The sequence below is a fragment of the Syngnathus acus genome, chromosome 10 (genome assembly GCF_901709675.1).
Source record: "Syngnathus acus chromosome 10, fSynAcu1.2, whole genome shotgun sequence".
NCBI lineage: Eukaryota > Metazoa > Chordata > Actinopteri > Syngnathiformes > Syngnathidae > Syngnathus > Syngnathus acus.
Window position 1 is genome coordinate 9,733,068 of NC_051095.1, and position 26,672 is coordinate 9,759,739.

General features: G+C 42.0%; 4 protein-coding genes across 7 annotated transcripts; all 4 read left to right on the forward strand.

Moving 5' to 3' along the window:
- The first annotated feature begins 725 nt into the window (after window positions 1-725).
- On the forward strand, window positions 726-4,983 carry cfap100 (cilia and flagella associated protein 100). Of its 3 annotated transcripts, none has more exons than XM_037262515.1 (16): window positions 726-805; window positions 1,302-1,408; window positions 1,475-1,546; window positions 1,622-1,731; window positions 1,802-2,024; window positions 2,097-2,161; window positions 2,626-2,789; window positions 2,875-2,955; window positions 3,038-3,213; window positions 3,279-3,333; window positions 3,434-3,473; window positions 3,543-3,697; window positions 3,888-4,017; window positions 4,109-4,311; window positions 4,426-4,519; window positions 4,762-4,983. In XM_037262515.1, exons 2-16 carry the CDS (start codon window positions 1,372-1,374, stop codon window positions 4,885-4,887), a joined length of 1,731 nt encoding a protein of 576 aa, XP_037118410.1. In that variant the 5' UTR covers window positions 726-805; window positions 1,302-1,371; the 3' UTR covers window positions 4,888-4,983. The 3 variants fall into 3 exon arrangements, with proteins under 3 accessions (XP_037118410.1, XP_037118408.1, XP_037118409.1); XM_037262513.1 differs by having other exon boundaries at window positions 759-893; XM_037262514.1 differs by having other exon boundaries at window positions 774-897.
- Window positions 4,984-5,570: 587 nt separating this feature from the next.
- Window positions 5,571-10,871, forward strand: ap1ar (adaptor related protein complex 1 associated regulatory protein). 2 transcript variants are annotated; one of them, XM_037262189.1, is made up of 10 exons: window positions 5,572-5,783; window positions 6,560-6,608; window positions 6,688-6,714; window positions 6,890-6,915; window positions 7,003-7,099; window positions 7,268-7,366; window positions 7,822-7,883; window positions 8,359-8,429; window positions 8,545-8,667; window positions 9,302-10,871. In XM_037262189.1, exons 1-10 carry the CDS (start codon window positions 5,713-5,715, stop codon window positions 9,571-9,573), a joined length of 897 nt encoding a protein of 298 aa, XP_037118084.1. In that variant the 5' UTR covers window positions 5,572-5,712; the 3' UTR covers window positions 9,574-10,871. The 2 variants fall into 2 exon arrangements, with proteins under 2 accessions (XP_037118085.1, XP_037118084.1); XM_037262190.1 differs by lacking the exon at window positions 7,268-7,366 and having other exon boundaries at window positions 5,571-5,783.
- An 824-nt stretch (window positions 10,872-11,695) lies between these two features.
- smad5 (SMAD family member 5) lies at window positions 11,696-19,355 on the forward strand. Its single transcript, XM_037262026.1, has 7 exons — window positions 11,696-11,846; window positions 13,788-14,566; window positions 15,867-16,178; window positions 16,699-16,806; window positions 17,098-17,319; window positions 17,398-17,654; window positions 18,457-19,355. Exons 2-7 carry the CDS (start codon window positions 14,164-14,166, stop codon window positions 18,598-18,600), a joined length of 1,446 nt encoding a protein of 481 aa, XP_037117921.1. The 5' UTR covers window positions 11,696-11,846; window positions 13,788-14,163; the 3' UTR covers window positions 18,601-19,355.
- Window positions 19,356-19,844: 489 nt separating this feature from the next.
- On the forward strand, window positions 19,845-26,231 carry syvn1 (synovial apoptosis inhibitor 1, synoviolin). The gene is made up of 16 exons (XM_037263014.1): window positions 19,845-20,032; window positions 20,891-21,042; window positions 21,137-21,229; window positions 21,682-21,834; window positions 22,357-22,405; window positions 22,576-22,679; window positions 22,765-22,891; window positions 22,973-23,072; window positions 23,683-23,748; window positions 23,881-23,997; window positions 24,130-24,287; window positions 24,493-24,633; window positions 24,713-24,859; window positions 24,990-25,173; window positions 25,279-25,397; window positions 25,471-26,231. Exons 2-16 carry the CDS (start codon window positions 20,911-20,913, stop codon window positions 25,650-25,652), a joined length of 1,872 nt encoding a protein of 623 aa, XP_037118909.1. The 5' UTR covers window positions 19,845-20,032; window positions 20,891-20,910; the 3' UTR covers window positions 25,653-26,231.
- The last annotated feature ends 441 nt before the right edge of the window (window positions 26,232-26,672 follow it).

Genomic DNA, 26,672 nt, shown 5'->3' on the forward strand with positions numbered 1-26,672 from the left:
AGTACATTAAAAGCCAGTGGAAGGAAGAACTGATCATTTTAAAAAAAATGAGCTGTGTGTACTCCTTCCACCCATCCATTTTCTATACCGCTTAATGATGTCAATCAATACCAATGCTTGATTTTTTTTAAAAGGACTCAATATAAGATGACTTGCTTCAAATGTGAACGTCTCAATTTTTGTCTTCTTACGCAACGTGACCTTTTGAGGGCCAACTCACTCCCCCGTGAGTTTGCGCTATTTTAACCTGGGATTTCCTACAAGGGAGTGTAGTGTGTGGGCTACTTTTTTTTTTCTTCTTTTTTATTCAGCTGAGATGTGCAGGGTCATGTGTGGATGCGGGGGAGTAACAGGACGCTCTTCGGTTCTAAGTATACCCACTCATGCACATTGCTAATCAGAGGACTCTACCAGACCACATCCGGAATATTTTTTATTTTGTCTAAACAAAATTACATATTTTTTAAATACAATTTATAGATGTAATTAATTATTGTAAAAAAAATAGTCGGCGTTGTTTGCACAATAAAATTAAATAATTGTATTTCCTCTCGTCTGCGCCAATTGAATCTGTTCATATGACTTCTTAACGCCATCTAGCGGTTAATTCATTTGATTGCCACACAAAATTAATCTGGTTGATTTTGATTTCAAATGCTTTTTTGTCCAATAAGAATGACTGCAGAGTTAAATTATAAGAATTACCTACAGTGTAGTTAACCCGTGAAGACGAGCGGATTGAATTTCAGCAACAAATCCCAGCTGCCAGTTGCCATGACAACAGTACACAGAAGAGGCTCGAAGCGTTCGTTGCTTGTTCTTTATTCATGATTTTATCGTTATTTTGTCTCGTTGCTAAATTTAATTAATTTCTTGGATATCATCATAGTGCAGTAGGTTAGTTTAAAATTATTGTGAGCGTTGCGTGTGTGATGTAATGCTAACGTAAACTACTAGTTAACGTAATCTAAATGCGACTAAGATAACTTTCTGAGCATGATAGGCAGTCATTGTGTCGCCCGATTAGTTATTGTTTGCCTTGTCATACATCAATAAAACTAAAATACATTTATAATAAATTCATTTCATACATTCATAATTAGAATAATAATTGTATTTTTTCTGTTATGTATAGATTTTTTTCCGAATAAAAAATTAGTAGGAGCTGCATAGGAAAATAAATAACACGATTGCTAACTTTTGTTACAGTATATGCAAGTGACCAAATATTGATGCAATTTAGTTTCTACACCTTTGCAAACTATCCATTCAACCTTTTTCATACTGCTTGTCTTCATCAGAACTCAGGTGAGCTGGAGGCACCCTGGCCTGGTTGCCAACCAATAGTCAGTTCAACATATCACTGGCTACATGCATCAAACCACATTAGACACGGTGCCACATTCCAGTAAGTATTGGATATAACAGCATAAAGAACAGAAGCTCATTAGTGCATTTTTTTTTTTATCAACAGTTGAATGTCCAGCAACTTCCTCAGATAGTCTTGTATCAAAACCGAATGGCGGCGTCAAATCCAGCAAATCAGGTAAAGCAGTGTGCCATGCTTACATACAGAAAGAAATGATTGAAAAAACATATTTTCCTCACTGTATGTCTGTAGATGTTAGGAGGAGAAGCATGAAGAGGGAAACACCTCAGAGTCAATTAAACTCACGAGATGGGAAAAGCATTCTTCAACAAAGTTTAGTTGAAAAAGATCATCGACAAATGGTGCGTATCTGTTTGTGTATGCGAATGTTCTACTCTATTAATCGCTATATATCTTGTCCTCCTTGCTCAGGAGATGCGTTACTTCCTGTCTCTCCCAATTCACAAGAAGACAAATCATGCTACTCAAATGATGGCAGAGCAGAGAAAAGCACTTTTCAAGCAGCTGAAAGAGGAGGAAGAAGAAGAGAAGGAAAAAGACAAAGTAAAAATGCTGAAGCAAGCCAAGAGTAAGCCAACACTCCAAACACAAACAACCGCAAGACGTGGGCTGAAGATTGCTTTGTTGAAACAAAGTAAGTGGAAACCGATTGGAAACGTATCTTCACAACTCACATTTGAATCCATTGTGTCTTATTTATTCATAGAAAACATCGTGAGGGAATCTAAATATGACATGATCTCCATGGAGCGTCAGAAGGCAGTGTTGGAGGTAAACAACTGCACTCAGACTTTGAATATGAAAGAGGTTCACTATTATTAATGTTGAAAAATCACTCAAAACATGGGTAAACTACTTCAACATGTATGTTTTTTCTATAACACTTAACAAAGAATAACAGTCCCGATCTACAACAATTTATGAATAAATGCTACAGAGTTGACTTAAAGAGAAAGAACATCTTTCGAACTAAACAAAGAAGAAAGACGTTCTACTCATAACTAATGAGGGCCTCTCGCAGGCGGATACAGGAAGATAAGAAAAGAAGGGAGGTATGTATGATTGGGAGTTAAAAGGAACTCTCTGAAGCTAGACAAAGCTTTGTTGAAGCAAAGACATGAGGCCCTCGGTCAGGCTTCACCATCCAATTATTCCAACACGTACAATACATTTCAGAAGCGTTTCTATTTTTTAACCCAAGAAACCACCATCTCTCCACCTCCCCTCTTCCTCAGGTATCACTCATGACAAAGAAGTCGGAGATTTGTAAGATGGACAAGGCCATCGCAAAAAAGGAGAGAGAGCTGAAGGAGTTGGAGAAGACCATTGAGAAGGACAATCAGAGCTTTGCAGTGTTAATGAGGGACAATGAGAAGAAGTCTTTGGAGGCCCAAAAAATGTAAAGTTAGGGTTAGCTAGAAATGCAGGATGAAACTAAAATGAATTGCCGTTCTTAAAATTCCCATGTTTGTTTCTGTTGTCAGTTTTGAACAAGAGGTGAAGTCCAAACAGGAGAAAACTGCTGAGATCCAAAAGTTGACTTCAGAAATATCAATGCTAAGAAGGTGCCCCTTTTCTGCAAAGAACTCGCTGTGACTATGGTAATCTGAATATATTGCTTATCTAAATCAAGTCTTCTCATATTAGTGAAGTTGCAAATTATGAAGAAATCCTCAAAGAGTACAAACGATACAAGGACCTTCTCTTCAAGTTGTCTCCTCTGGAGTGGCAGGAAGCCCAGAGGGAAAAGCTTCTCAATAAAGTTAAAAAAAACACAGATGATGAACAGAACAAGGACCTCGACGACGCAGATTGCAAGCCAGGTAAGAAGTTCTTTACAAGATACTCCTTTTTTGCTGTTCAGATTTTTTGATTATTGCACACACAGAACTGAGCAACCTTGAAGGTGCCCGGCCCAGACAGTCCTCTGCAGAGCGCGCCAGGTGTTCACCACACACAGTATTCTACACACCATTACTACATGAAATAAATATTTGCGATTTTTTTAAACACCCTTCCTAAATATTTGTCTTCACACTTTAGGGCCACAAAAGTGTCTGAACCAGATATTTCAGAGTATGAGGTCAGTTTGATTGAAATCTACTGCGGCTTCGTACTCTTTTCTGACTTATTAAATGTTGCATCCACGCAGGATGACCCAGAGTTGTACTTCACTGATCCGAAGCAACTTATTGAGCTGATGACAGAGCTAACTGAGCAGAACTTATCCTTGATCAAGAACTCTACAAGAGCCGAGGAAACACTGGAGGAGCTCAAACACTCCATGGAGGAAATCAGGAAGCGGACGTAATTGGCACATGTTTATAAATATGATGATGACAAAAAAATGTATTATTTCTCCCGTTTGTTGGCCATGTTTAAATGAGTGTGGCCGCGTAATCATATCAGTGTAAAGAAGATTTTTGACTTAATTTACCCTTGACTTACTTTACTTGACCTCTTAAAAGTCAATTTTCTATATTTTGTCTCCTTTAAGTGAAAAGGAGGAGGAACTTCTGACCCAGCAAATAGATGACATGAACAAGCGAATTGAGGAAGAGAAAACAAAAGCTGCAAAGCTGAAAATGAAGGTGAAGCTCCACGTCTTGCTGAACACACAAGATGAGGTGAGGAAATGGATCGTAGGTTTCACCGCATTTTACAGATGTAGGGACAGAAAACATATTTTATTTTATGGATCTGCCCTCTCGATCGCAGGATGATATGATGAGGGCGCTCGGCGAGAAAGTATCAGAGGTGTATAGGTGCTGTGTGGATGACAGGTTGAACAGCCGTAGCACCCTGGAGAAGCTGGCCAGCATTGAGAAGCAGATGTCTTCACTGCTGCACTCCATCGAGGACATCCCCAAGGAAAGTTTGGAAACCATGCAAAAGATCAAGGACAGCGAGAGGAGGACCAGGTTTGTGATCTGCAGCCATGCCTTGACATTGGTAGATGTTACCTTAGAAATGTACGTCAAGCTATTATTGTACTGACTGCAATGCATGACACATGTTACATATTATTTTTTGAGGCAACGTGAAGAAAAGATGAGATTGCAAAGAGAGAAACAGATCGAAAGAATGAAGAGGTACTTGGAGAGATCCCTATCTGATGCCAAGAAAACGGTAAGTCATTTCAAGTTTTCCCAAAATGTTTTAATTCTCTCTCTCCCTGGTACTTTATATTTAACATATGCATCCAGTGGAATTATTCATTATTACACATACTAAATGTTGAGAATGTGAGAATGGCAACCCAATATGGACAAAATATCTTCAGTAGAATCACAAATTCTGGCTGCTCTGATTTAAATTATATTGGCATCGGGACTCCAACCTGTCAGATTTGAAATTCTTATCTCTTTCAGAGTGGACGCAAACTAATGCCCAGATGCTTACCCACTGCTCGGAAGGTCAAAGTCAAAAAAGTGGAAAGTGCTCCTACTGATGATGGCTTTAGTGACTACTTCTTTGCAACTTTAGATATTGACTGAAGACACGAAATGAAAGTTTGCGATGCCTGATTTGACTGGCAATATACATGATTAAAAATACATGCAGTTTGATCTTGCTGCAGAGTATTCAAGGCATTATTGTGTCAAATCTCATTATTTTGTGTGTGGGGTGGGGGTGCATATGTTTGTGGGAATTTATGTTTTAGTCAGTGTGTTCAGGTTTGTCCACATTGATATTGGTATTGGTCCAGCTTTTCGATCGATTGCGAAATAAAATATGAACATTTTGATTATTAAATAAATATAGTATTGTCCTAGTTTCCATTTTTGCAGTGCAAGTCTGTGGGAAAGTTTATTCAGTGTCGGTAATGCAGGGCAGGTCTCCTGAAAATTATTAGAACTGCTAAAACTGATATTTAAGGTACAATGTGGATGTTTGTGTTTAGAAATTACTGTCAGTTATTATATACACTCAATTTGAGTAGTTAAACGTGGCACAAAGTGAATGAGTCGTCAAGAATTTAAAACTATAGTGTTCAGTTCAGTTATGCACTCTTTTCATACAAAGTTTCAATGACTGCTCGTTTGTTTGGCAGCCTTGACTCACGCATGCGCAGATGAGATCTGCAACTCCACAATTCCAGATCCATGCGTATGGATTGTGGCAGGTGACAAGCCCTTACTCCGAACAAACGGTAGGGGGCGGTAATGATACTCGCGGTGCTGTCACCGAGGAAGGCAAAGAAGAAGAAGGATGAGGAAGTGCTGCGGCTTCATCTCGCTGTCTCGCATAGGCGATGCAAATCCTACCTTGGTGCCAAGTACACGCGAAGCAACGACATCCTTGTAATATTTGAAAATGCCATGGGTAACTGTTGGGCCTTTTGCGTAGGACTCTTCAGAAGAGAGGCTAATAGGATCCAAAGAGGGGGCGGGTAAGTAATACGTGTGCTTGGCTAAGTGAGCTAACTAGCTTGACAGCATCATGGAAATGGGGAACTTGCTTCCTGCTAATAAGGTTAGCTTAAAATGGAGGCCTTGTGATGTTCTTGTGTGCCTTTTGAGACTCAATTGTTAAAATTCATATATTCTGAAAATGACCCCCATGTCAGCGGGGTATGAACCTGTGCTGTGGCTGTGCCAGCAAAGCACAAAACCCCACCCCTGTGGCCATTACTCTTGAGATTACATTGAATAACTACGATGGAATAACTCGCGTGTGTTGGATATTGTATCGGTGTAGTTATTGAATGACTCAATAGAGGCCAAGTGTTAATTCTATCTGTCGTTTTGCTCAAGATTCTTTCAAACGGTATTCTTTGCGTGACGTCACGAGCAGACTGACTTCACCGAGATGCCAGGAATTTCTCCTCCATGTACCGACAATGCATATTGAAATGTAGTAAACAACGATGGGCACTAGAAAAGCAAATGCACCGCATTACGCAACGCACCTATCCAATGTGCTAAATTCAGGAGTAATGAATCCCATTATAGTGTTTAGGTAACAGGGTTTGAGTAAATAATTCCCATCGCAGCCCAACTAAAAACTCGCGCTGCCTTGAAGTGATGTGTAACTTCTCCATTTTTTGATCTGCAGAACCTGACACAGTCTAGGTGTGTCGGCGACGCCTTCAATAAACATACAAAGACAAACTTGAGCTCATTTGAATTACATTTTCAATTGCTAATAACCTTTGTGTTCTCACAGGTCCAAATACTTTCGCAGTAGCACCACCGGGGAGCATTATACAATCGAGGTACAATTTACACTTTGAGGCTGGTCTTGTCTTTACTGTGCATTTTGATCTAATTGTTGTATTTGTTTTCATTTTGCAGTTTGAAAACCTTGTAGAAAGTGATGAGGTAAGTGCAATTGTGCTCTTTGGTTTTGCGCAGGCTTGTAACATGTAAAGGGCATTCGAATTCAGAGGTCCCACTATTATTAAAACTTTCACTTTTGAATACAAGAAATGTGCCCAAATAGTTCAGCAGTGCAGTGATGAATTCTCAATGAAATGATGTTTGTCTTTTTTGGCAGGAGGAGAGTCCTCAGCCTTGCCCAAGGTAGAATATTTGTTCAAATTACACATTTCAAACACAAAATCTAAACTTGACGCATTGTCTGTCTTCTTTTTCTTGCTGTTAATTCAGACCCATCAGTGAGGATGAGCTGACAAACCTTCGAGAGCATCGATATACTGACATCTCCAAAAAGCAGGTCCTGATAGACCAGAAGCTTCAAGCGGAGGTAATATTCTTCCTCATATTCTCTTCATTTCTCGTGGGCCCTCCTTTGTTATTGTTTCACGTTTGAGACCTAATTTTGCTTATCCTATCATTTGCCGCATTGTTTTTTTTTCTGTTTGGTAATTTTCTGTTGTCTTTATGTTTTGCTTCATTTTGTTATGTCACTCAGTTAGAGGCACAAGAGGAGAGTTTGAGGCTAGAAGAGGAGGCTAGAAATGCTGCCCAGCGGGAGGCCGCCAGGTTGGCACGTGAACGAAAAGGGAAGGAGGTGAGGCGACATTGGGCGCTCCTCCCTTCTGCCAGTTGACTGGACCACTTTTCTTTACTGACCGGCATGCAAGCCCTGTGGCTACTTTTCCATCTTTATGAATATTTGTCAGGATTGTATTGTGCCAGTCCTCATTTGTCTGGTGGCCTTGAGTACATGCTGCACATTTGGGAAGTACATCATTTCTGAGAATATGTCGTTAAAAGTACAGACACAAAATGGGAAAATTGAACTTCTGGTTCTTGTACAGAAGATCTCATTTCTTCTCATTTTATGATGTAAAAATGACTGGAGTAAAGTTGTGAATGAAAGATCACTACTACTGAAATACAATAATGCCTCATTCCACTGCTCTTCTGTTTACACTTCATTTGTTTGTGTAGTCTTGCAACAGTGCCTCGAGTGAATGAATGACAGAATCTGCGATATTTGAATATATCTGACTTGTTCTGCAGCGCTTGGCCCAGAAGACGAGGGGGAAAGCAGATGGGTGCGGCAGCGATCCTCAGACGAGAAAGTGAGTCATGTCCCTTATTCATCGGACAGCCGGATGAAATTGCAGCCGAGTCAGCACTTTTTGTAAACCTTTCTTGTTGGAGAGACGTCCTTTTTCATTTTTGCCATTTGACAATAAATGTAAAGAGCGATTCAGAAATGTACTTGGAAGCAGTATCGCAAATGAATGGCTCGATGGACATTGCAGTAGCTGACAAAATGGAGGACACTATAAACATCAGCTGAGAACTGATCTCCGCCATGGTACAGCAATGGCATGAAAACAGGAGTTCAGAACATTTTGCCAGAGGTTCCCTTTAAATATCTTAAAAGTAACACTTTTTTTTTTCTTCACGATTGTCAAATATTCGGTTGAATTCCCATTTAGCCGGTAAAATATACTTATCACCCTTTCGTGTCTGCACCCCACTTTTGTGTGTTTTCATTCCAAAGCTGTGAGGGACTGTTTTTATGGTTGTCATCCTGACCTGTTTCAGACAAACCGGGGATGGTTTCGACCCCTCCCTGCAGAATGTCAAAGCCCAGTCTGAGGCTTTCAGAAGCAATCGTGAGTGAACTCAACCTCCCAGTCTTATCTAATCTAAATCCACGCTAACAAGGAACTATGATTTCCTTAACTGTACATAAGAAAGGAAAAAAACGCTTATAATCTCCCGTTTTAGGACTTCCCTCCGACACAAACGTGGTGACGCCTAACACAGAGTGCAGCTGGGATTTCACCACCAAGACACGCTCCACCAATGATGACGCCACTTCACTGGACCTAGAGTGGGAGGATGAGGAGGGTGAGAGCACAATTCTATTGTTTAGTTTGGGGAGCTCAGCTTACTTGTTTCTAGATGATACATTGAAACCATGTCGCAAGGTTATGATGGAGTCATACAAAATACATACGTGGAGATAAATGTTACCTGTCTTGTTCTTACTCTGACGTATCTTGTGGCTTCCATGCATTATTGAATATTTTTACAATTGATTATTCCATTCAGATACAATTTTACTTCTCCTAAAGTGATATTTGAGTTAATTTGGTATTTTGTGATCAAAAAGAACTAAACGACAGTTAAGCAATATCACACAAGAAGGATTGAATGTCATTGTTTTCCAAAGTAAAAGCAGCAAATGTCTTATTTTGTTTAAACACAAAAAATAAATCACCCTGATTTTGTGAATCAGAGAATTCTCACTTTTGAGATCGGGAAATCAAAAAATACCTTTAGTTAACAATGTCGCTAAACGATTGTTAAAGTATGAAGTGATAAATTTGATAATCGATTGGTTGTCAATTAATTTTGACACCTCTACTACTTAAGTATTAGAATCTAAACCGAGAGAATAAGCATTCATCCCTGCGGCAAAGCCACAGTGACTCATAGCAGAAAGAAGTGAAAGTAATGTAAATAGTTATCTTTCTCTCAGGAATCAACCGAGCGCTTCCAGCCTGGGAGAGATCTCGGACAGAAGAGGACATCCTGCGCGCAGCCTTGCGACCCGGCGGAAAGCAAGCGCACAGCGGCCCGACTTCCGCCTCTGAGGACTCAAACGCGTTGGAGTGGGAGAATGATTTTGTGAGTACCCACCCGGAGGACAATGCAGACCCGGAATTTGAGGGTTTTGTCAATCCTGTGATGGACACTCCCTCGGAGGACGCTTCGGACTACAGTCTTGGGTTGGACGGCCAGGACAGATAGTGTCCAGCACAAAATGAGACTTCAACACATTCTCACATACACACGAGCTCACCAGCCCACCCTCGCCCCATCTCATGAAATAAATATAATTCTAACTTCCTTTTTCAGTGCCTTCATTGCTGATCATTTCTTGTATTGTCGCGAAACAATTGCAATTATTTACCGTCTAAGGAAAGCTCTTATGACCAGTTCACACTGCCCACATAATCAATCTGTTGCCAAACTATTCCTAAGATCGTTACAACTAAGCATGTATTACTTAGACGGTATCATAAAGGTTCGTTCTCAACATTAATGTGAGCAAACCCTTAAAACAATTGCAACAATACAAAACAAATATGCTGCTCATTATACTGAAATGATGCCCGAGAGCTGATTAGAACTCCAGAAAAAAGAAAGAAAAAGAAAATACTGCACACAATTGAAAGTAAACAAGACACTTGGTACTTAAACAAGTACGATGTAAAAAAAATCACATTTTTGCAAAATGAATATTTGCTGCTGAACACGGGAACACAAACATGTCATATCAAAATCCCACACTTTTTCAGGTTTACTCTCCCATCTTGTAACCAATTGCATGATAGGAAGGAGTTGCTGATTAAACTGTTTTTGACAATCTGCACAATATGTAACATGTATGTTGAGTCTAGAATAGCTTTAAATTGTGTTTAGAACATGTTGGGCTAGGCTTGCTATTTAAATAGAAAGGAAACAAATGATCTCATGTTCCTTACAGCAAAAGTAGATTTGTTTTTTGTTGGGATTGTTTTTATTGTAAATTTGGTATGTGGCTGTCGTACACTGCAGACACTGAAAGCAATATTTCAGGCTGAACAGGACCAAAGACCATGGCTCAAACTGAGATGTGTTGGTGATCAAATGCTGCTCTCCATATCATGCGTCCATCATCCATCCTTCAGTTTTTTAGTCATGTATTTTGCAGCATGACAAAAGGTTTTTTTGCAATTAAAAGTATAGTCGTTCTCTTTGCTTCTGTTGCTGGAGAATGTAGCAGAGACATACGATGATATGCAGATTCCGCATAACAATTCATCATGTTTTATGTATGCTTGTGCCCTTTTAAATGGAAACTAACATGTTTTGTAATTATTTTGAAGTTACAATCACTGGAACTTATTTGCAAACTGGGCCTAAAATGACAAACACTGAGAAATGTCTCTGAACTGTCTGAGAATGCACGGGCTCGCTGCACATTGGCTAGCTTTGTTTTATTGACATATTAAAGTTTTTTGTTTACATAGGATGTAAACCTGCAAATAAAACACCAACATACAGTTGCCTGATTGATTCTTCATCCTTTTAAGTACCCCAGATGAACCCCCTTTGAAGGGTGACACAACAAAAATGGACGTGCTCCTGTAAAAACACCATTCCATTGTAATGAGCTGTTTATTAAACTCATTTGTGCATAATTGCAATATTATAAAGACCACTGAGGCATCCCATTATTTAATGTTGCCGGTTATGGCCACTGCAATATGTACATAAACGGTCAAATAATTGTAGAGGATTTCAGGAGTACCCAAACTTCCAAATGCTGTGTCCTTGCCCCAGACAAGCGCTTTGCTGGCCCACATGCGTGAGGAAGAGTGGCCACTGGTCTGATTAATTGAAATGCAATTAACAGCACGGTCGCCAGTGGCGCTTGGAACAAAGGACAACAATATACAACAAACCACAGAGCCCCAGACAGAGCGGAGCCAGCAACTTACGAGGCGTCCCAGAGCCGCAGCACGACCCGCGGAAGAATTCAGACCTCAGACGCGGAAACCTTGGAGACGCTTCCAAACTATCCAGGATTTTTTTCCCAATCATTCCATTAGGATTTATATAGTTTGTGATATTCCACCTTACTACGCAAACGTGACAGAATGGTTTAAACTAGTGCGCAATTCATCGCATATTCTCATACAATGTATTTTAGAATGTGGATTTCAGAAAACTGGTGCGTTTTAAATGAAAACAAATATGCACCTTTTATATCATTAAAATAATCAAATCTATGTGAGTTTTTATTTTGTGTTTGCTGATTGATTTAGACGTCATGTCAATGCAGGGACTAGTTCGTCAGCACAGCGGAGGGATATGTACCCCGCCTCTTCTCTCCTTCAGCAACTTGCTTTCAGAATCTGGAGGGCATGCGAGACTGACGGATAAGGCGGCGGAGAACAGCCGAAAATTCTTCCTTTTAAAAGTTGGACGTCACACATGGGCGCTCTGCAAACTAGATGAAACGCACGTCGGTCAAGGTATGACACCTGGGTGTGTTTAACGTCCTTGAGGGTATGATGTTAAAGGAGAGTTAAATGGAGTTGCACGGTACGCCGAGCTCACCACTTTCTCTGGGAGGACTAGCTAGGCTAACAGTTAGCATAGCTCAACTCCGTTGGTGCAGTTCAAAAAGTTCACGGAATCGAGGAAGACAAGGAAGATTCACTCGCCTGGGGCTTCTTATGCGTTTGTACTTTGCTGCCGTTCACTTTAAACCGCGATGCAATCGCTTAAGGACACGGTGTTGTGAGGAGTTTAGCGTTTTTAACCAGTTTCTTGGCAAGTTTTGTAATGTTAGCAGAGCTAAGTTAGCAAATAGCTCTCTGCCACTATGTCATCGTTGGCTACCTCTTGTGTGTGTAAACGCAAATCCCAACGAGTGGTTTTTTTTCACGTTGCGTTGACTTTTAGGACGATCTAATCACAGCTGTTTGGGATTTGCGTGAGGCGAGTTGCGTTTCTCTGAATCCAGTCGCTCTTCCTCTGGGTGGGGGGTGCTTACCAAATCGTTCTTCCATATTGTCTCTGTCCAAATCTGTACATATGGAAGAATTGAGCGAGGCCACAAATGCATACGGGCCATCATTTCCTAATGAATTCAGTTTTCAGGTTTGAATTTTGCAAGGCTCTAACTTACACTTGCATCAATTAATGAAGCTGAAATGAGCACGCTCCTCATGTTTTCGTAGAAAATACTGAAATTGAGATACGAGTCGTACTCTGATCGTGTTGACACAAAGAGCCATCAGTGCAAAGATGTGCTATCAGTTAACAGATGATGAGCTTTATCTAAAAGGTTGGTCAACTAGATGCAAATTACTGCATGTAGTTGTGTTTAAGACCGGTCACACATCAACGATCCTCATACAAGATGTTTCAGAAGGTTTGAGAATATACCTATTTCGACATGTAAAGCGTCATAGCTCACCTACAATGTATGAATCAGCTATGAATCACCGATAGGGTTGACGTGAGTCCAATTGACTGAATGTTCCAACAGTAGGGTGAGTGTCAGGAAAAATCAACTTTATGGGCCGGTAATGTCATGTGTATGCCTACATGTCCCCCCCCCCCCCATTGGCGCTTCTCCAACATTTGTGTGTGTGAATGTAGAACAATGAACCATGGAAGTAAGCGCTGGACAGCTGTGTGCTGTAAGGGAGGGATTGAGGCAGGAAACAGCTTTTGGTGGTTACATCCTTTTCTAGCAGGATGGCTTTTCACAAGCCCCCAGACAGCAGCTGAAGGCTACACGTTGTTTTTTTGTTGTTGTTTCTTGGACCGCATTAACATCTCATACAGAGTCTCTTGAATATAGAACTCAACCCATGTATGATGCTGGCTGACTATGAAACGGTTGTAACTTCATGATTAATTCCCCTCTTTCTGTACTGGTTAGTGTCTGCAACTAATAGAGGTGGGTGAGTACCAATACCAAGTATCGATGCCAATTCCTGACCCATCTTAAGATATCGGTAGTTTTGGAGTCTGGTGATGGCATTGGTTTTCATTTTCATTGAGTTACATCAAATTTTAGCAAATGTTAGCAAACAAATAGTACACATGAGCTGCCGATCGCTAAAATTCATGCCGACCTAATTTTAACATTGTCATACAACTACAGAGCTTTGCAAGCTCCCGTATCGTCAAACTCTAATAAAGTACGATACCTGAGTGTTTTAAGATGCTGGACGGGAAATAGGAAGGCATCTACAGGTCAGTACTGTCACCCGGTGGCATTTTAGATGTACTGTACATTATTGCTTGCATTGTTGCAGTGCTGGTTCCCAGTATTTGTGCCAAGGCACATAGTTACCACCAAACAAAAAGTGTGTGTAGAGTGTCGAGAAATAATAACGATGATGTCATCTCAAACCACTTTCAAAATGATCAATAAAGGTTTCTGGTGTGTTTTCTAGACGCGTGATGGATTAAGAGCGCGTGGCGAGTGAAAAGGAGCTGGATGTTGACTGAAAGCACCAAGCGCTGCTTCAGCCCGTCTGTCGGACAGCAGTCGAGCTCTTCCCTCCGACTGACCGCACCCCTTCCCTCCTTCCATCGGCGGCGGTGACCCGACTCCGGACAGCTTGCTGCAGGGCCCTTCCTGAGCAGCAGCAGCTGCGTCCTGCTCGCTGACTCCTCTCCCTCCCCTCCTTCCTGTGCTTGGTCAGACAAGGCCAGAGCCTCCTCGCCTCCCCCATCTCAGCCTCCAAATAACTTCGTGGAAGCACTCAGCGAGGGCCTTGAAAACAACCCTGCAGACTTTCTCCCAGTTGACCTGCCCTCGTTTCCACTATGACTTCCATGTCCAGTCTCTTTTCCTTCACCAGTCCAGCGGTCAAGCGCCTGCTCGGCTGGAAGCAAGGAGATGAGGAGGAGAAGTGGGCCGAAAAGGCAGTGGACGCTCTTGTGAAAAAGCTGAAGAAGAAGAAAGGGGCAATGGAGGACTTGGAAAAAGCCCTGAGCTGCCCCGGACAGCCCAGCAAATGCGTTACCATTCCCAGATCGCTGGACGGCCGGCTGCAGGTTTCGCACCGTAAAGGTCTGCCGCACGTCATATACTGTCGGGTGTGGCGCTGGCCAGACCTGCAGTCCCATCATGAGCTCAAGCCCCTGGAGGTGTGCGAGTATCCCTTTGGCTCCAAACAGAAAGAGGTGTGCATCAACCCGTACCACTACAAGCGAGTGGAGAGTCCCGGTAAGCGCACCTTCATCACATCGAAATTGTCGAAAGGCTTTGAAGATTCATATATGGTGTCCATGTGTGCAGCATGTCGCGTTTGAAAACATTCGCATTCCCCTCGACGTGCAAACGCACAGAGAGCGAGAAGGGATCTGGCCCGCTCGGCCGCTCCCTCTGTTGCACGGAAAATCGATATGACGAGCTCTTATTAGATGATGTGCCTCAGAGACTCCACAAGGGTGTGGCATGAGAAAGTGTTTGGAAACGTTTGAACATTTCAGACTAAGTGCATAGCGCATCATCATGCTCAGGCTATTGATCAGGAATATATCATTGTATGGAAGTTCTTATTTAGAAATGATACAAATTGCCGCATGGACTTCTTTGTTCACCCGTTGGAATGACACACAGCATCTTAGACATCTTTTCTGTTTTTTAATCAATACCTCAGGCCCTAGACACAAGTCACGGCATCTCGGTTAGATCAGTAATGCAATACCCGCATTTCATATTTCACAAGCATTTTCCAGAGTCTATCTTTCCACATCTTCGTCGAATTAGCGCCCACAGCTGTTAACATATGACATCATAGCTGCGTGTCTGATCTCATTCTCACCCTCAGAACTGCAGACATGGAAAACCTATAATAATTGGGACATTGCTTGTTTAGATGGGAAGTCCCATGATTGTTCACACCACTCTGTAAAGGAAAATTAGATTACAAAATTCTTTTTTTGTTTTGTTTTTTACACGGCCGGGGGAAATCACATTATGCTAGCTAATTATGAACACAAGATTGTCTGGGGAAAAAAAAATGTAGCCCTAAAGAAACAAAACTGCCATTCTCCTCCTCCATGGCGAGACTGGGTCCCAACAAAAAGCAGATGCTAGCAGATGCACTTGTCATAAGGACATCGCCACATAAAAACTCAAATTTCATTTTGAATCCCAAAGATACAAAATCAGCAGTGCTATGTAGGTACGTATTGCATATCCAAAATTGTTAACTTGCCTTGGTGTGCAATTTTGGAGGGTGATCAAAGAGAGAAGTCAAAAGATTTGGGCATGTTTCCCTCCCTATTCTTCTGACCAACAATTAGGAAAACTTTAACAATAAAGGATAAATGAGTGTGCAAATAAAGATTATGGCTTTGTCGTTGAAAAACCAATAAGATGTGGATAAGAATTTCCTTGCATGGTTTGATTTCTTGAATTCATCAAATGAAGTCGCTCATGTTTTGATTTCTTGAATTCATCAAATGAAAGCACATCACCCTCAACTTTCTCGCTCTTCCATGTTCAATCTGCCATCCAGTGCTCCCCCCTGTCTTGGTACCGCGCCACAGCGAGTTCAACCCACAGCACAGCTTGCTCGTCCAGTTCCGCAACCTGACCCACAACGAGCCGCACATGCCCCTGAACGCCACCTTTCCCGAGTCCTTCCAGCAGCCGCACAGCGGGGGCGGGGGCGGTGGCGGAACTGGTGGTGGTGGTGGTGGTGGGGGAGGAGGAGGAGGCTCTTTCCCCATCTCGCCCAACTCTCCGTATCCTCCATCCCCTGCCAGCAGTGGTACTTATCCCAACTCTCCTGCCAGCTCGGGGCCTTCCAGTCCATTCCAGCTCCCAGGTATTTATGTATTATGCTATACAATCCAACATATTTTGTGGAAAACACTTATTGGTGTTTTATCCCTACTTGGATTATATTTCAAATGTCTTGATTGCCTTCCAAGTATTTATCCCAATTGAAAGCACAATCTATCCTTGTCTCTTCCTTCCCATGTGTACCGTTCACAAGCGACTGAAGTTTGTGAACCAAACCAACATTTTCTTAATTCTTAAACGGGGGGGGGGGGGGGCATAATATACAGTGTGTCTAAATTTTGCAGTCTTTCCCATTGACTGGTATATTTTTCTCAGTATAGTGGATGGTTTGTCTCCCAGTTTCAAACGGCTCATATTGCATCTCTGTCGGGAATAGTTGGCATGTGGCTGCTCGGCAGTCCCGGGACTTGTGAAATCTGACACCTTTGTGTGGGACTGATAGTGTGATGATGGTTCAGATCTGGTGTGTGCGCGCAACATTTACCGTTAGCAAGTGGCTCATCCTCACTGACCGCTCTTTGGCTCTTCCTCACTTGTCTCAGCTGACACCCCACCGCCAGCATACATGCCTCCTGATGAGCAGCTGGGCCAGGAAAGCCAGTCCATGGAAACAAGCAGCAGTTTAGGGCCACAGAATATGCCCAGAGGAGGTAAGCAGAACAGCACCCTGGCCAGCCGGGCTTGTAAGATGCTGTATCAAAATTGTCAATCTGTTGTTTTCAAGAACGTTCAGTTTTTCTCTAAAATGACATTGAAACTCTTGATTTGTCCGCTTCTCTATGGTGCAATGTCAAATAAAATAGCTTTGATCAATGGTCATCGTTTAATAGCGCCGTAGATATATGGAGGCCCTGTGTAATGTCGAGGGGGATTTCACAAGCTAGGTCTGTAGAGTGGGCAGATATCCACGGTGTGCGTGTAACTCTACCGTTTTGTTTCAGACGTGCAGCCCGTGGAGTACGAGGAGCCAAGCCACTGGTGCTCTATCGTCTACTATGAACTCAACAACCGTGTGGGTGAGGCTTACCACGCTTCATCAACCAGCGTGCTAGTGGACGGCTTCACTGATCCGTCAAACAACAAGAACCGCTTCTGCCTCGGGCTGCTGTCCAATGTCAATCGCAACTCCACCATTGAGAACACCCGGCGGCACATTGGCAAAGGTTTGACCAACGGCGATCGACACGTAACGGGTCAAACACTTTTGATGACCGCTAACAATCAATTGTGTCTCTTACCAGGTGTTCACCTGTACTACGTTGGTGGCGAGGTGTACGCCGAGTGCCTCAGTGACACCAGCATTTTCGTCCAGAGCCGTAACTGCAACTATCACCACGGCTTCCATCCCACCACTGTCTGCAAGATCCCGAGTGGCTGCAGCCTGAAGATCTTCAACAACCAGGAGTTTGCCCAACTTCTGGCTCAGTCCGTCAACCACGGCTTTGAGGCAGTTTATGAGCTTACCAAAATGTGCACCATCCGGATGAGCTTTGTAAAGGTAGGATTGCCACATGGTTATCCCACGTGGAGCCCAAAGTTTTAGACGAGTAGTAATGACCTTCATAGAATGTTGAGTGGCATGAACTACAGATTGCAGTTTTTAAGCCTCCCAAGAATGATTTGCTTTGATGGCAGTCATAGGATTGACCAACATTAATAAAAAATAAAGGATTCTGGTTGATGTGTAAGGGGGCAGCGTCATGGTCTGGAGCTGTCAGTTGTACTGGGGAACTGAGGACGGCGGACTGTCGCTATTTAATTTCCCCCAATTTGTTAAAAACCTTGACTGCAATCTTTTCCTATTAAGGTATGATAACCTTTCACACAATATTACAATTTCCAATTGCAGTTATTGTTACCACAATATTAGTGTGTTGTGTTGTGGATGGCCCCTTTAAAAAGAGCGCGTTTGCATTTGCGACCTTGCAAATATATTTAGTGAGTTCACGGACACTTATTGTGTCTCGCTTTTCCAAAAAGAACCCAGCATTTTCTGTTATTGTAGTCTTGAGTCTTTTGAAAACCCTGAACTATGTTCCTATATTATATCATTTTGACCCCAGCTGCATCAGTGGATTTCTTTTTTTTTTTAAATAAATGATAAACATTTGTATCTTCAGCAATTACACTTCATTTGGGTTGAGAGTTCATTGCTGATGAGTGCAACTAAACCCATCGAAATAAGATCACAAACCGAGATGACCAAATTGTTATTAAGCACACCAAGTATTTCCCCTGCTTGTAAATAAATATCTTGATAGTATGACTGTAATTCGTCTGTTTTTCTGTGATCTGTCCAGGGCTGGGGAGCCGAGTACCACAGACAGGATGTCACCAGTACACCCTGCTGGATCGAGGTGCACCTGCATGGGCCGCTGCAGTGGCTGGACAAGGTCCTGACTCAGATGGGTTCTCCCCTAAACCCAATCTCCTCTGTGTCCTAATAATAGAGCATTTGGATTAGACTCTTCCCCCCCCCTCCCCCTTCACTCTTACTCCTCCCCTTGTGATTTTTAATTTAAGTTGGTCTTAACGACTGAACTGTTTACACTTATTTGGGAAGAGATGTTGGACTGGAATGACAGCAGCCAGATTCAGTTGTTGAAATGTTACCTGGAGAAAGACAAGAATCCCCAACTAGCAATGTTGGCATGGACTGCCATACCTGCATCATTTGACCCATTCTTCATTTTGGATACATGCAATTTTGATCTTTTTGCATCTGGTCCAAGTATTTTTTTTTTTTAATTTCTCTGAATGTTTAGTTCTGAATTGTGGCGCAATTGACAATTAATTCAGAATGTTATGGAACATTTTTTTAATGACGCAATGTCAAGAAATGGATATCGCAATTTAAGACACAGATATTGCAATCTTCAATCTTTTAGTATGTAATTGTAGAAAGAACACTGAGCTACTGCCTTTGTAATCTGATAGTTTTTGATGTGGGAGATGGACAAGTTCATCATGCCATAAGATAACATCTTGTCAATGTTACATGTGTTGCAGTAGAAATAGTTGCATAAAATCAATTCTGATAATAGACATTTTAGGAGTGACTGCACTGTCCACATTCACTCTTAATATTGTGCACTAAGATTATGTGGAGGCATATATTAAATGTTGCCGTGGGTTACAAGACTTTTTATGTTGAATGACTTCATTAGCTCATTAAATAAACCGGTTATTTGGTTACCAAGTCTTTGGTTACTTCTTACACACTTGTGACATGTTAGATCGATTCATTTTTTCTAATATTAAACCTGGAAAGAATACGCAACTCATCTGGCTAACTGTTTGCAAAAGAAGCCCTACATTCTTGTAATTTATTTTTATAGAGACATGAAACAGTTATTTTAGATGTATGAACGGGGCAAATGGAAATTTGATTTTGGGATAAATAAAAAAAAAAAGCACGAATTATTTGGAATGTGTGAACTTTAAAAGACAGACTGGCAACTTCCTATTGGTCCACGTTGAGTTGTGCCGTAATGCTCATAAAAAGTCTTTGACGTGCAGCGATCAGAACACAGCCAGAACCTAAACATTAATAAATAGGACACCAACATGTCTTCTATATGTTAAATAGTAAATTTCGGGTATTTACAGACTCTTATAGGCAAAATGTTAGGGTACAGTTGCGCTAGTTAATTTATTGTTGCGTCGAGTTACCGTAAAGCCGGATGTGATGTGGCTGCCAGACAGCAAGCCAAAGATAAACACGTAGCCTGAACGAGAGGGGCGAGACCCAGAAATACAATTGAAAGGCTGATTTCAATTCCCGAAATGAAGTGATTAGGGGGGACACATACCTTCGAAAACGAGGAATTCCTCTTCTTCCAGACAAGGAGCCAGTCTTCCGCATACATCGGTTTGGTGAGTTCCGAAGAGGACTGACAGTTGTAATACTGCCCGGCTAAGCTAGCTCATGTTAGCTGACATAAGCTAACCATCTGATTAACTACCTGCGCTTAGTGTGCGAGTAATCGAGATAAATTAACGTTTCTTAGCAACTGAACATTTAATTCTTCGCCGTCATTTATCGTTTGTACTTATTTTACAACTGTTGACTGTCATTTTTCCGAGGACCCAAATTGGCCAAAATGTTGCTTGTCAAGTTGAAAGAGCAAAGATCGTAACACCAGATTTCGCTCAAAATGTAATCGTGTAATAGATTAAAACCATCGTTATGTCTGATAACTTTCTTTTAAAAACGATTCTAGTTTTACAAGTATCATATGACAAATCTTAAGAAAGTTGTGACTTTCTTAAAGCATCAGAAATGCACCAAGTGTAGCTGACGTCTTCAGGCAAGGTCAGTTGGGGTCTAGATTTTAGTTGTCGTTTTTTTTTTTTTAAAGTAGAATCCGATTTTCAATCTTCGAAGCTTTTTCCTCATTTTCAAAAGTAAACTGGTAAAGATTATGAAATTAGCGTTGGAAGCGACGGAAATTAATGAGCCACCTCGGCCGGTCAGAGTAACTTCTCAAGTTCTTCTCAAGTCAACTTCCCAATCTATGAGACTTTACAATCTACATCAAATTTGACAGAAGCAAAGAAAACTATGCATGAAATACTGGTAATTTTAGAAATCTAGTGACTTCAAAGTGAAAGCTTCCATAAATACAAATGACAAGGTAGACATCTGAAAATTCTATCTGTTAGAAGAGTGGCTCCTTTGTGTTGGATACACATTTCAAATAAAAAGAAGTAACTATTCCCCTTTTGCTGCAGGAGCTGTAGTTGAGTTCAACATGGTGCGAGCAACCTTGGTGACCGTCACCAGTCTGGCACTGACCGGTGCCGTGGTGGGGCACGCATATCTCCTCAAACACCAGTTTTACCCAACTGTCGTCTACCTCACCAAGAGCAGCCCCAGCATGGCGGTAAGAAAATACAACATAAGTTCATTTCTTGTTGTTTGGAGTGACTTTCAGATTCATTAAGCACTGACCTTTTTTTTTTTTTTTTTTGTCGTAGGTGTTGTACATTCAGGCGTTTGTGTTGGTGTTTCTTTTGGGAAAGTTCATGAGGAAAGTGTTTTTTGGACAGCTACGGGCTGCAGAAATGGAGGTAGTTTGCATGGAAAAGTTGATGTATAGTAGATATTGTGGACAACTATGATTAAAAATAAAATGTTATAGGCTTACTAAAAAAAAAAAGTAAATTATTTCCAAGCTTCCACTAATAAACTATAACTTGTTGAACTCATTTTGAAAAAAAAAAAGTTTTTTTGGAGGGCAAATAAACATCTGAACTTTATTTGAGGGTCATTCGAAGTGGTGGCAGTTGTGAATTGATTCCAACCGCATTATCTCGGTTGTATTTTTACTCAAATATTACTAAATTTCTCAAGCAGTTTTTTCTTTATCAAGTTCAGACACTCTACAGGTTAATGGTTAAAAAAAAAAAAAAGGTTTTGAAATAATTCATCTTGGTCTCATTTGAAAACCTCGGCGTTTGCACAGGGGTGTGTAGACTATTTATATCCACCATGACTTCTCTTTATCACTCCCTGACAACAGCATCTCATTGAGCGTTCCTGGTACGCGGTGACGGAGACGTGCCTGGCCTTCACTGTATTCAGGGATGACTTTTCGCCACGCTTTGTCGCCCTCTTCACACTTCTGGTCTTCCTCAAGTGCTTCCACTGGTTGGCTGAGGATCGCGTGGACTTTGTAAGTGATCGCAGAGAAAGAAAAACATTCTGTGGCCAAAGAAATAATCAAATCGCTGTGGTGGAATGCAATTTTCAAGTCACAAAGGCTGCATTTTTTGGGAAGCGTATTTAATGCTTAATTTCCATTTTCTGTAACAATGTAAGTGATAATATCCACCATGACACATGTTGAGGTATTATTTATAGCACCCTATTGTGGCCATTTTATCATCACAAACTCAAAATTGGAAAAACAGAAAATTGCCATTGATTTTCTGCAATTTTAAGGAAAATTGCTACAATGGGATATAAAGGTCTTTTTTCAAAAATTATTATTAAATTTGGGGGGTTATTTTATGTATCAACAGTTATCAGTGCTAGAGTTGAGTACTCTTACTAATAACGGTCTGGGGCAAAAAAGTGGTATTGAACTTTTTTAATATTTATCGGTAAAAATACTAAGAAATGCATTATTGTGTAATGTGAGACTGCCAGTGTTTTATAACTTAGGTATATTTTTATTTTCTCTCTTCAATCTCAGATGGAGCGAAGTCCAAACATATCCTGTCTTTTCCACTTTCGAGTCTTATGTAAGTGCAAATGCTCAATTGCTTTCTCAATTTCTGCATCTTGCCTTTGTTTTATTATTTCCACTTTTTCCAAACTAAAACTTTTTGGCAAGTACCGGATGCTTTTCGCTGTCCTTCTGCTGCTGTGAGGATGTCTTGGAAATGGGATTATCGTTCTTTATGCTCTCCAGCTCTCATGGGTCTGCTGGGAGCTTTGGACTTCCTGTTTGTTTACCACGCCTGTCAAAGCATCATCACCCGAGGTGCCTCTGTGCAGCTTGTCTTTGGCTTTGAGGTTTGTCATCTTCCAATAATAACTATTAGATTGCAACATGATGGCGCTTGCTAAATTGTTTAATGTTTCCGCTTGTGCACTTCAGTACGCCATCCTGCTGACCATGGTACTGACCATGTTCATTAAGTACATCCTGCACACGGTTGATTTGCAAAGTGAGAATCCCTGGGACAACAAGGCTGTGTATATGCTCTACACAGAGCTCCTCACTGGTAACTGCGTGCTTCTTTCATACTTGACTTGCGTCTATTGTGATGATAATAATAATAATAATGGGGGATTGTCCGTTTCAGGTTTCATCAAAGTTATCCTGTACATTGCCTTTATGACCATTATGATGAAGGTTCACACTTTCCCCCTGTTTGCAATCCGGCCCATGTATCTGGCTATGAGGTAAGGAGTCTTGCAGCTATTCAAACGTACTGTTGATTTTTCTTACCCCCATTTGCAATTCCAATCTATTTGTAGCGGAAGAAAACAAATAATAGCTTTAAATCAATAATACATAATTCACTGTCTGCTTGATATTGTTCAGTTTACAGTAAACGTGGTGCCTTAAGATGTAACTAAACAGAAAATAAAAAGAAATGTACAGTGTGTATTGAAAACAACCACATAACTTTGCCTTTATGTCCACTAGCTTAATGCTAACATGTAATGGAAAATGCCTGTGACAGGGTAATGGCTAATAATTGAACACACACGGTCCAGTGTAGACAAACAATATAACGGACATATATCGTTATCCTCTGCCCAAATCGACAAATACGACTTCAGTTACTTAGTCACTTACATATTTTGTCCAAGGGTTGCCCATTTATTCAGCTAAATCCAAAATATTCAAAACACATTATAGCTTGATTAAGGTTTACGTCCACCTCTGACTTTTAATTTATTATTTACCAGATTCTTTTTTAAGTTTATTTCCACCTCTGACTCTTTATGTATTATTTACCAGATTTTGTATTCTTTGCATTGAAACGTCTGCTCCTTCACCTCTCAGGCAATTCAAGAAAGCAGTAACTGATGCTGTAATGTCTCGAAGAGCCATTCGCAACATGAATACACTGTGAGTAGTGCAAATATTTTCGCATTGGCATAATTTGCAATATTAATACTGCATGAAAGAATATTTTGTCAACCTAACAGTCCAAGCCAAAATAAAAGCTAAATTCGATTTCTGACTTTGTTTGGTCATCAGGTACCCTGACGCCACTCCTGAAGATCTGCAGGCTTCTGACAACGTTTGTATCATCTGTCGTGAGGAAATGGTCACCGGAGCAAAGAAGCTACCTTGTAATCACATTTTCCACTCCAGGTACGTTAAAACCCCTCCAGTTTCACAAGCGCCGAAGATGAACGCTTTATCGTCATTTAGTCAGGTCTTTGTGTAATCCTGTTTACAGTCAAACAAAGCCGTGATTGCTAACCAAAGCTTCTCCGCTCGCAGTTGCTTGCGTTCCTGGTTCCAGAGACAGCAGACCTGCCCCACCTGTCGTATGGACGTCCTGAGGGCATCGCATAACAATCCGACTCCTACGCCTGCCCAGGCTGCGGCCCCTGCTGCAGCAGCCCCTGCGCACGCTCCCGCTGCACAGCCAGCTAACGGTGAGAGCGCAGAGAAAGACGAATTCCATCAGCAACACTGCTGTCCGATGTTTCATGAAATTGCCATCCACTATTATATTTCCAAAGCAAGTTGATCAGAGAAAACGTGGACCTCAAAGTCATACGTGTCCGCAAAGTGTGATTTTATTTCTTTTTTGGCATGGAGTAGTGGCACAGTTTAATTTGCCGCTCGTTCGTTTTTTAGTGGCCCCTGGCATGTTGGCCGGCTTCCCACCAGGCCTCTTCCCCTTCTGGGGTCCATTTCCCGGAATGCCTCATCCAGCTCCGGCAGCTCCCGGTGCTGGCGATGCGCTGCAGGGAAACACGGAAGCGGCGCAGGCAGCCGGTAGGTCACGTGAAGCCAAGCCGCCGAATCGACGGTCAAGGTGAAGTGGTCTGCCGAGTTTGAATCTGTTTTTCATCAGGCACAGGCCCGTCCACCTCATCCGGCACGGACCAGGCCACAAGTGACGCTCCGGGCTCCACCGTGCCGGGATTCCCCTTCTCCGTTCCCCCTCCTCCCTTCCCGACTGCACCGTGGCTGCCCATGCCACCGCCACCTCCTCCTTTCAGTAAGCTGTTTGTATTTCCACATTTAGTGCTTCAGTATTGATAGATCTCCACAGTGTTTGAAAAATAAAGTAGTTCAAAATAGGGCTGATCAGATTTTCATTGCAAACGGACCTCTCCCATCTTCTTCAGTGTCGTCGATGCCGCCTCCTCCTCCGTCTCTGTCGCAGCTGTCCGAGGAGGAGCTGAGGGAGCTGGAGGCCGAGGGTCGACGGGGCCTAGAGGCCAGGCTGCAGTGTCTCCAAAACATTCACACCCTGTTGGACGCCGCCATGCTTAACATTCACCATTACCTCAGCACCGTAGCCACGCTCACGTAAGTAAACTTCTTACTTACTCTTTTGTAACTTTCTGCGTGAGAATTAGACAGTAGAAATAGGTGGCGCTGATATCGGCTAAAGAATATTCTCTTCCTTCGCAGTCCTCCGAGGTCTGACTGCAACATAGGAGAAGCCAGCGGGACAAGCGGCTCTGCTTCCTTCCCCACTGCTGGCGCGAGCACGGATGATCAGAGTCAGGAGAAAATCTCCTCTCCCAGCAGTTAGTAACTACTCTTCAAGTGTGTGAATTTCAAATTTCCATCATAATTTAATCACACTTTTTTGTGTCCAAGTGAGCAAAACTCCAATCCAAACGCTCGAATCCGCTTCCACTTCTGCCACTTGGGATAGCGAGAGAAGAAACCATGAGGATGAAGGATCAGAGGACGAGGACGGCGAGCCGAACGCCGCCGAGCTGAGGCGCCGGAGGCTTCGGAAGCTCGTAACGGCGCCACTTGCGCCTGCAGACGATTGAGGCCACTGGCTGCAGACCAACAGGAGCTCTTTACGTGGTTCATCTGTTGAGCCCCTCTCACCATCATCACCAATTGGAGTCGGACTCAACCTTCGGGGGGTTAATAAACCAGAGGATCTTTTGCACTCCTGACTCCGCCTAAATGATAGCATGTTTTTTTCCCCCCCCCTTCTGTTTCACTAAACACAATAGTGGAATGAGAAGACTGCAGGCACTTCAAAGTTGAGAGCAACTTGCAATGTGTTTGTGTTAAGTGAGTGAAACACTGGTTTAGTATTTGGTAGTTTGGCTATCATTGGGCTCAGTGCCTGCACCCTAATTCATTTTTTCTTTAACAAACTGGCTTCAGTAGAAAGCGTGTCACTTATTACACTGCACAGTGAACTTTTCTGATCTAAAAAGGAAAGTTGATAAATATGTTCTCCCCTTTACAAATCAGCTTGCGCTGCGCAGTTTTTTTTTTTTTTCTTCCCACTGGTGCAGGTTCTGTAACATTTGTTTGAATGTGTACATACTGTATAAAGAGTTTTATTAGGGTGATCTGTACATAGATAATAAACTGCAACATTTTCTTTCAGGCTATGTTGAAAGTTTATTCTTGGAAGTTTATGAGTGAGATTGAAGGGGTTACATTTTTCACCACTACCCAAATGGTAGTTTAATGAGCTAGTTTAAACTAGTAGAATTTTGTTTAGAACTTTGGTGGTGAAATTATGAGTGAATAATATAAGTTAAGTGCCCTCAAACTGAAAGGAGATGCTGCGGTCAACAATACCATCTCAGTGGCCTAGTGGTAGAGTGTCCGCCCTGAGACTGGAAGGTTGTGGGTTCAAACCCCGGCCGGGTCATACCAAAGACTATAAAAATGGGACCCATTGCCTCCCTGCTTGGCACTCAGCATTAAGGGTTGGAATTGGGGGGTTAGATCACCAACTGATTCCCGAGCGCGGCACCGCTGCTGCTCACTGCTCCCCTCTCCCCCAGGGGATGGATTAAAATCACACGGGGATGGGTTAAATG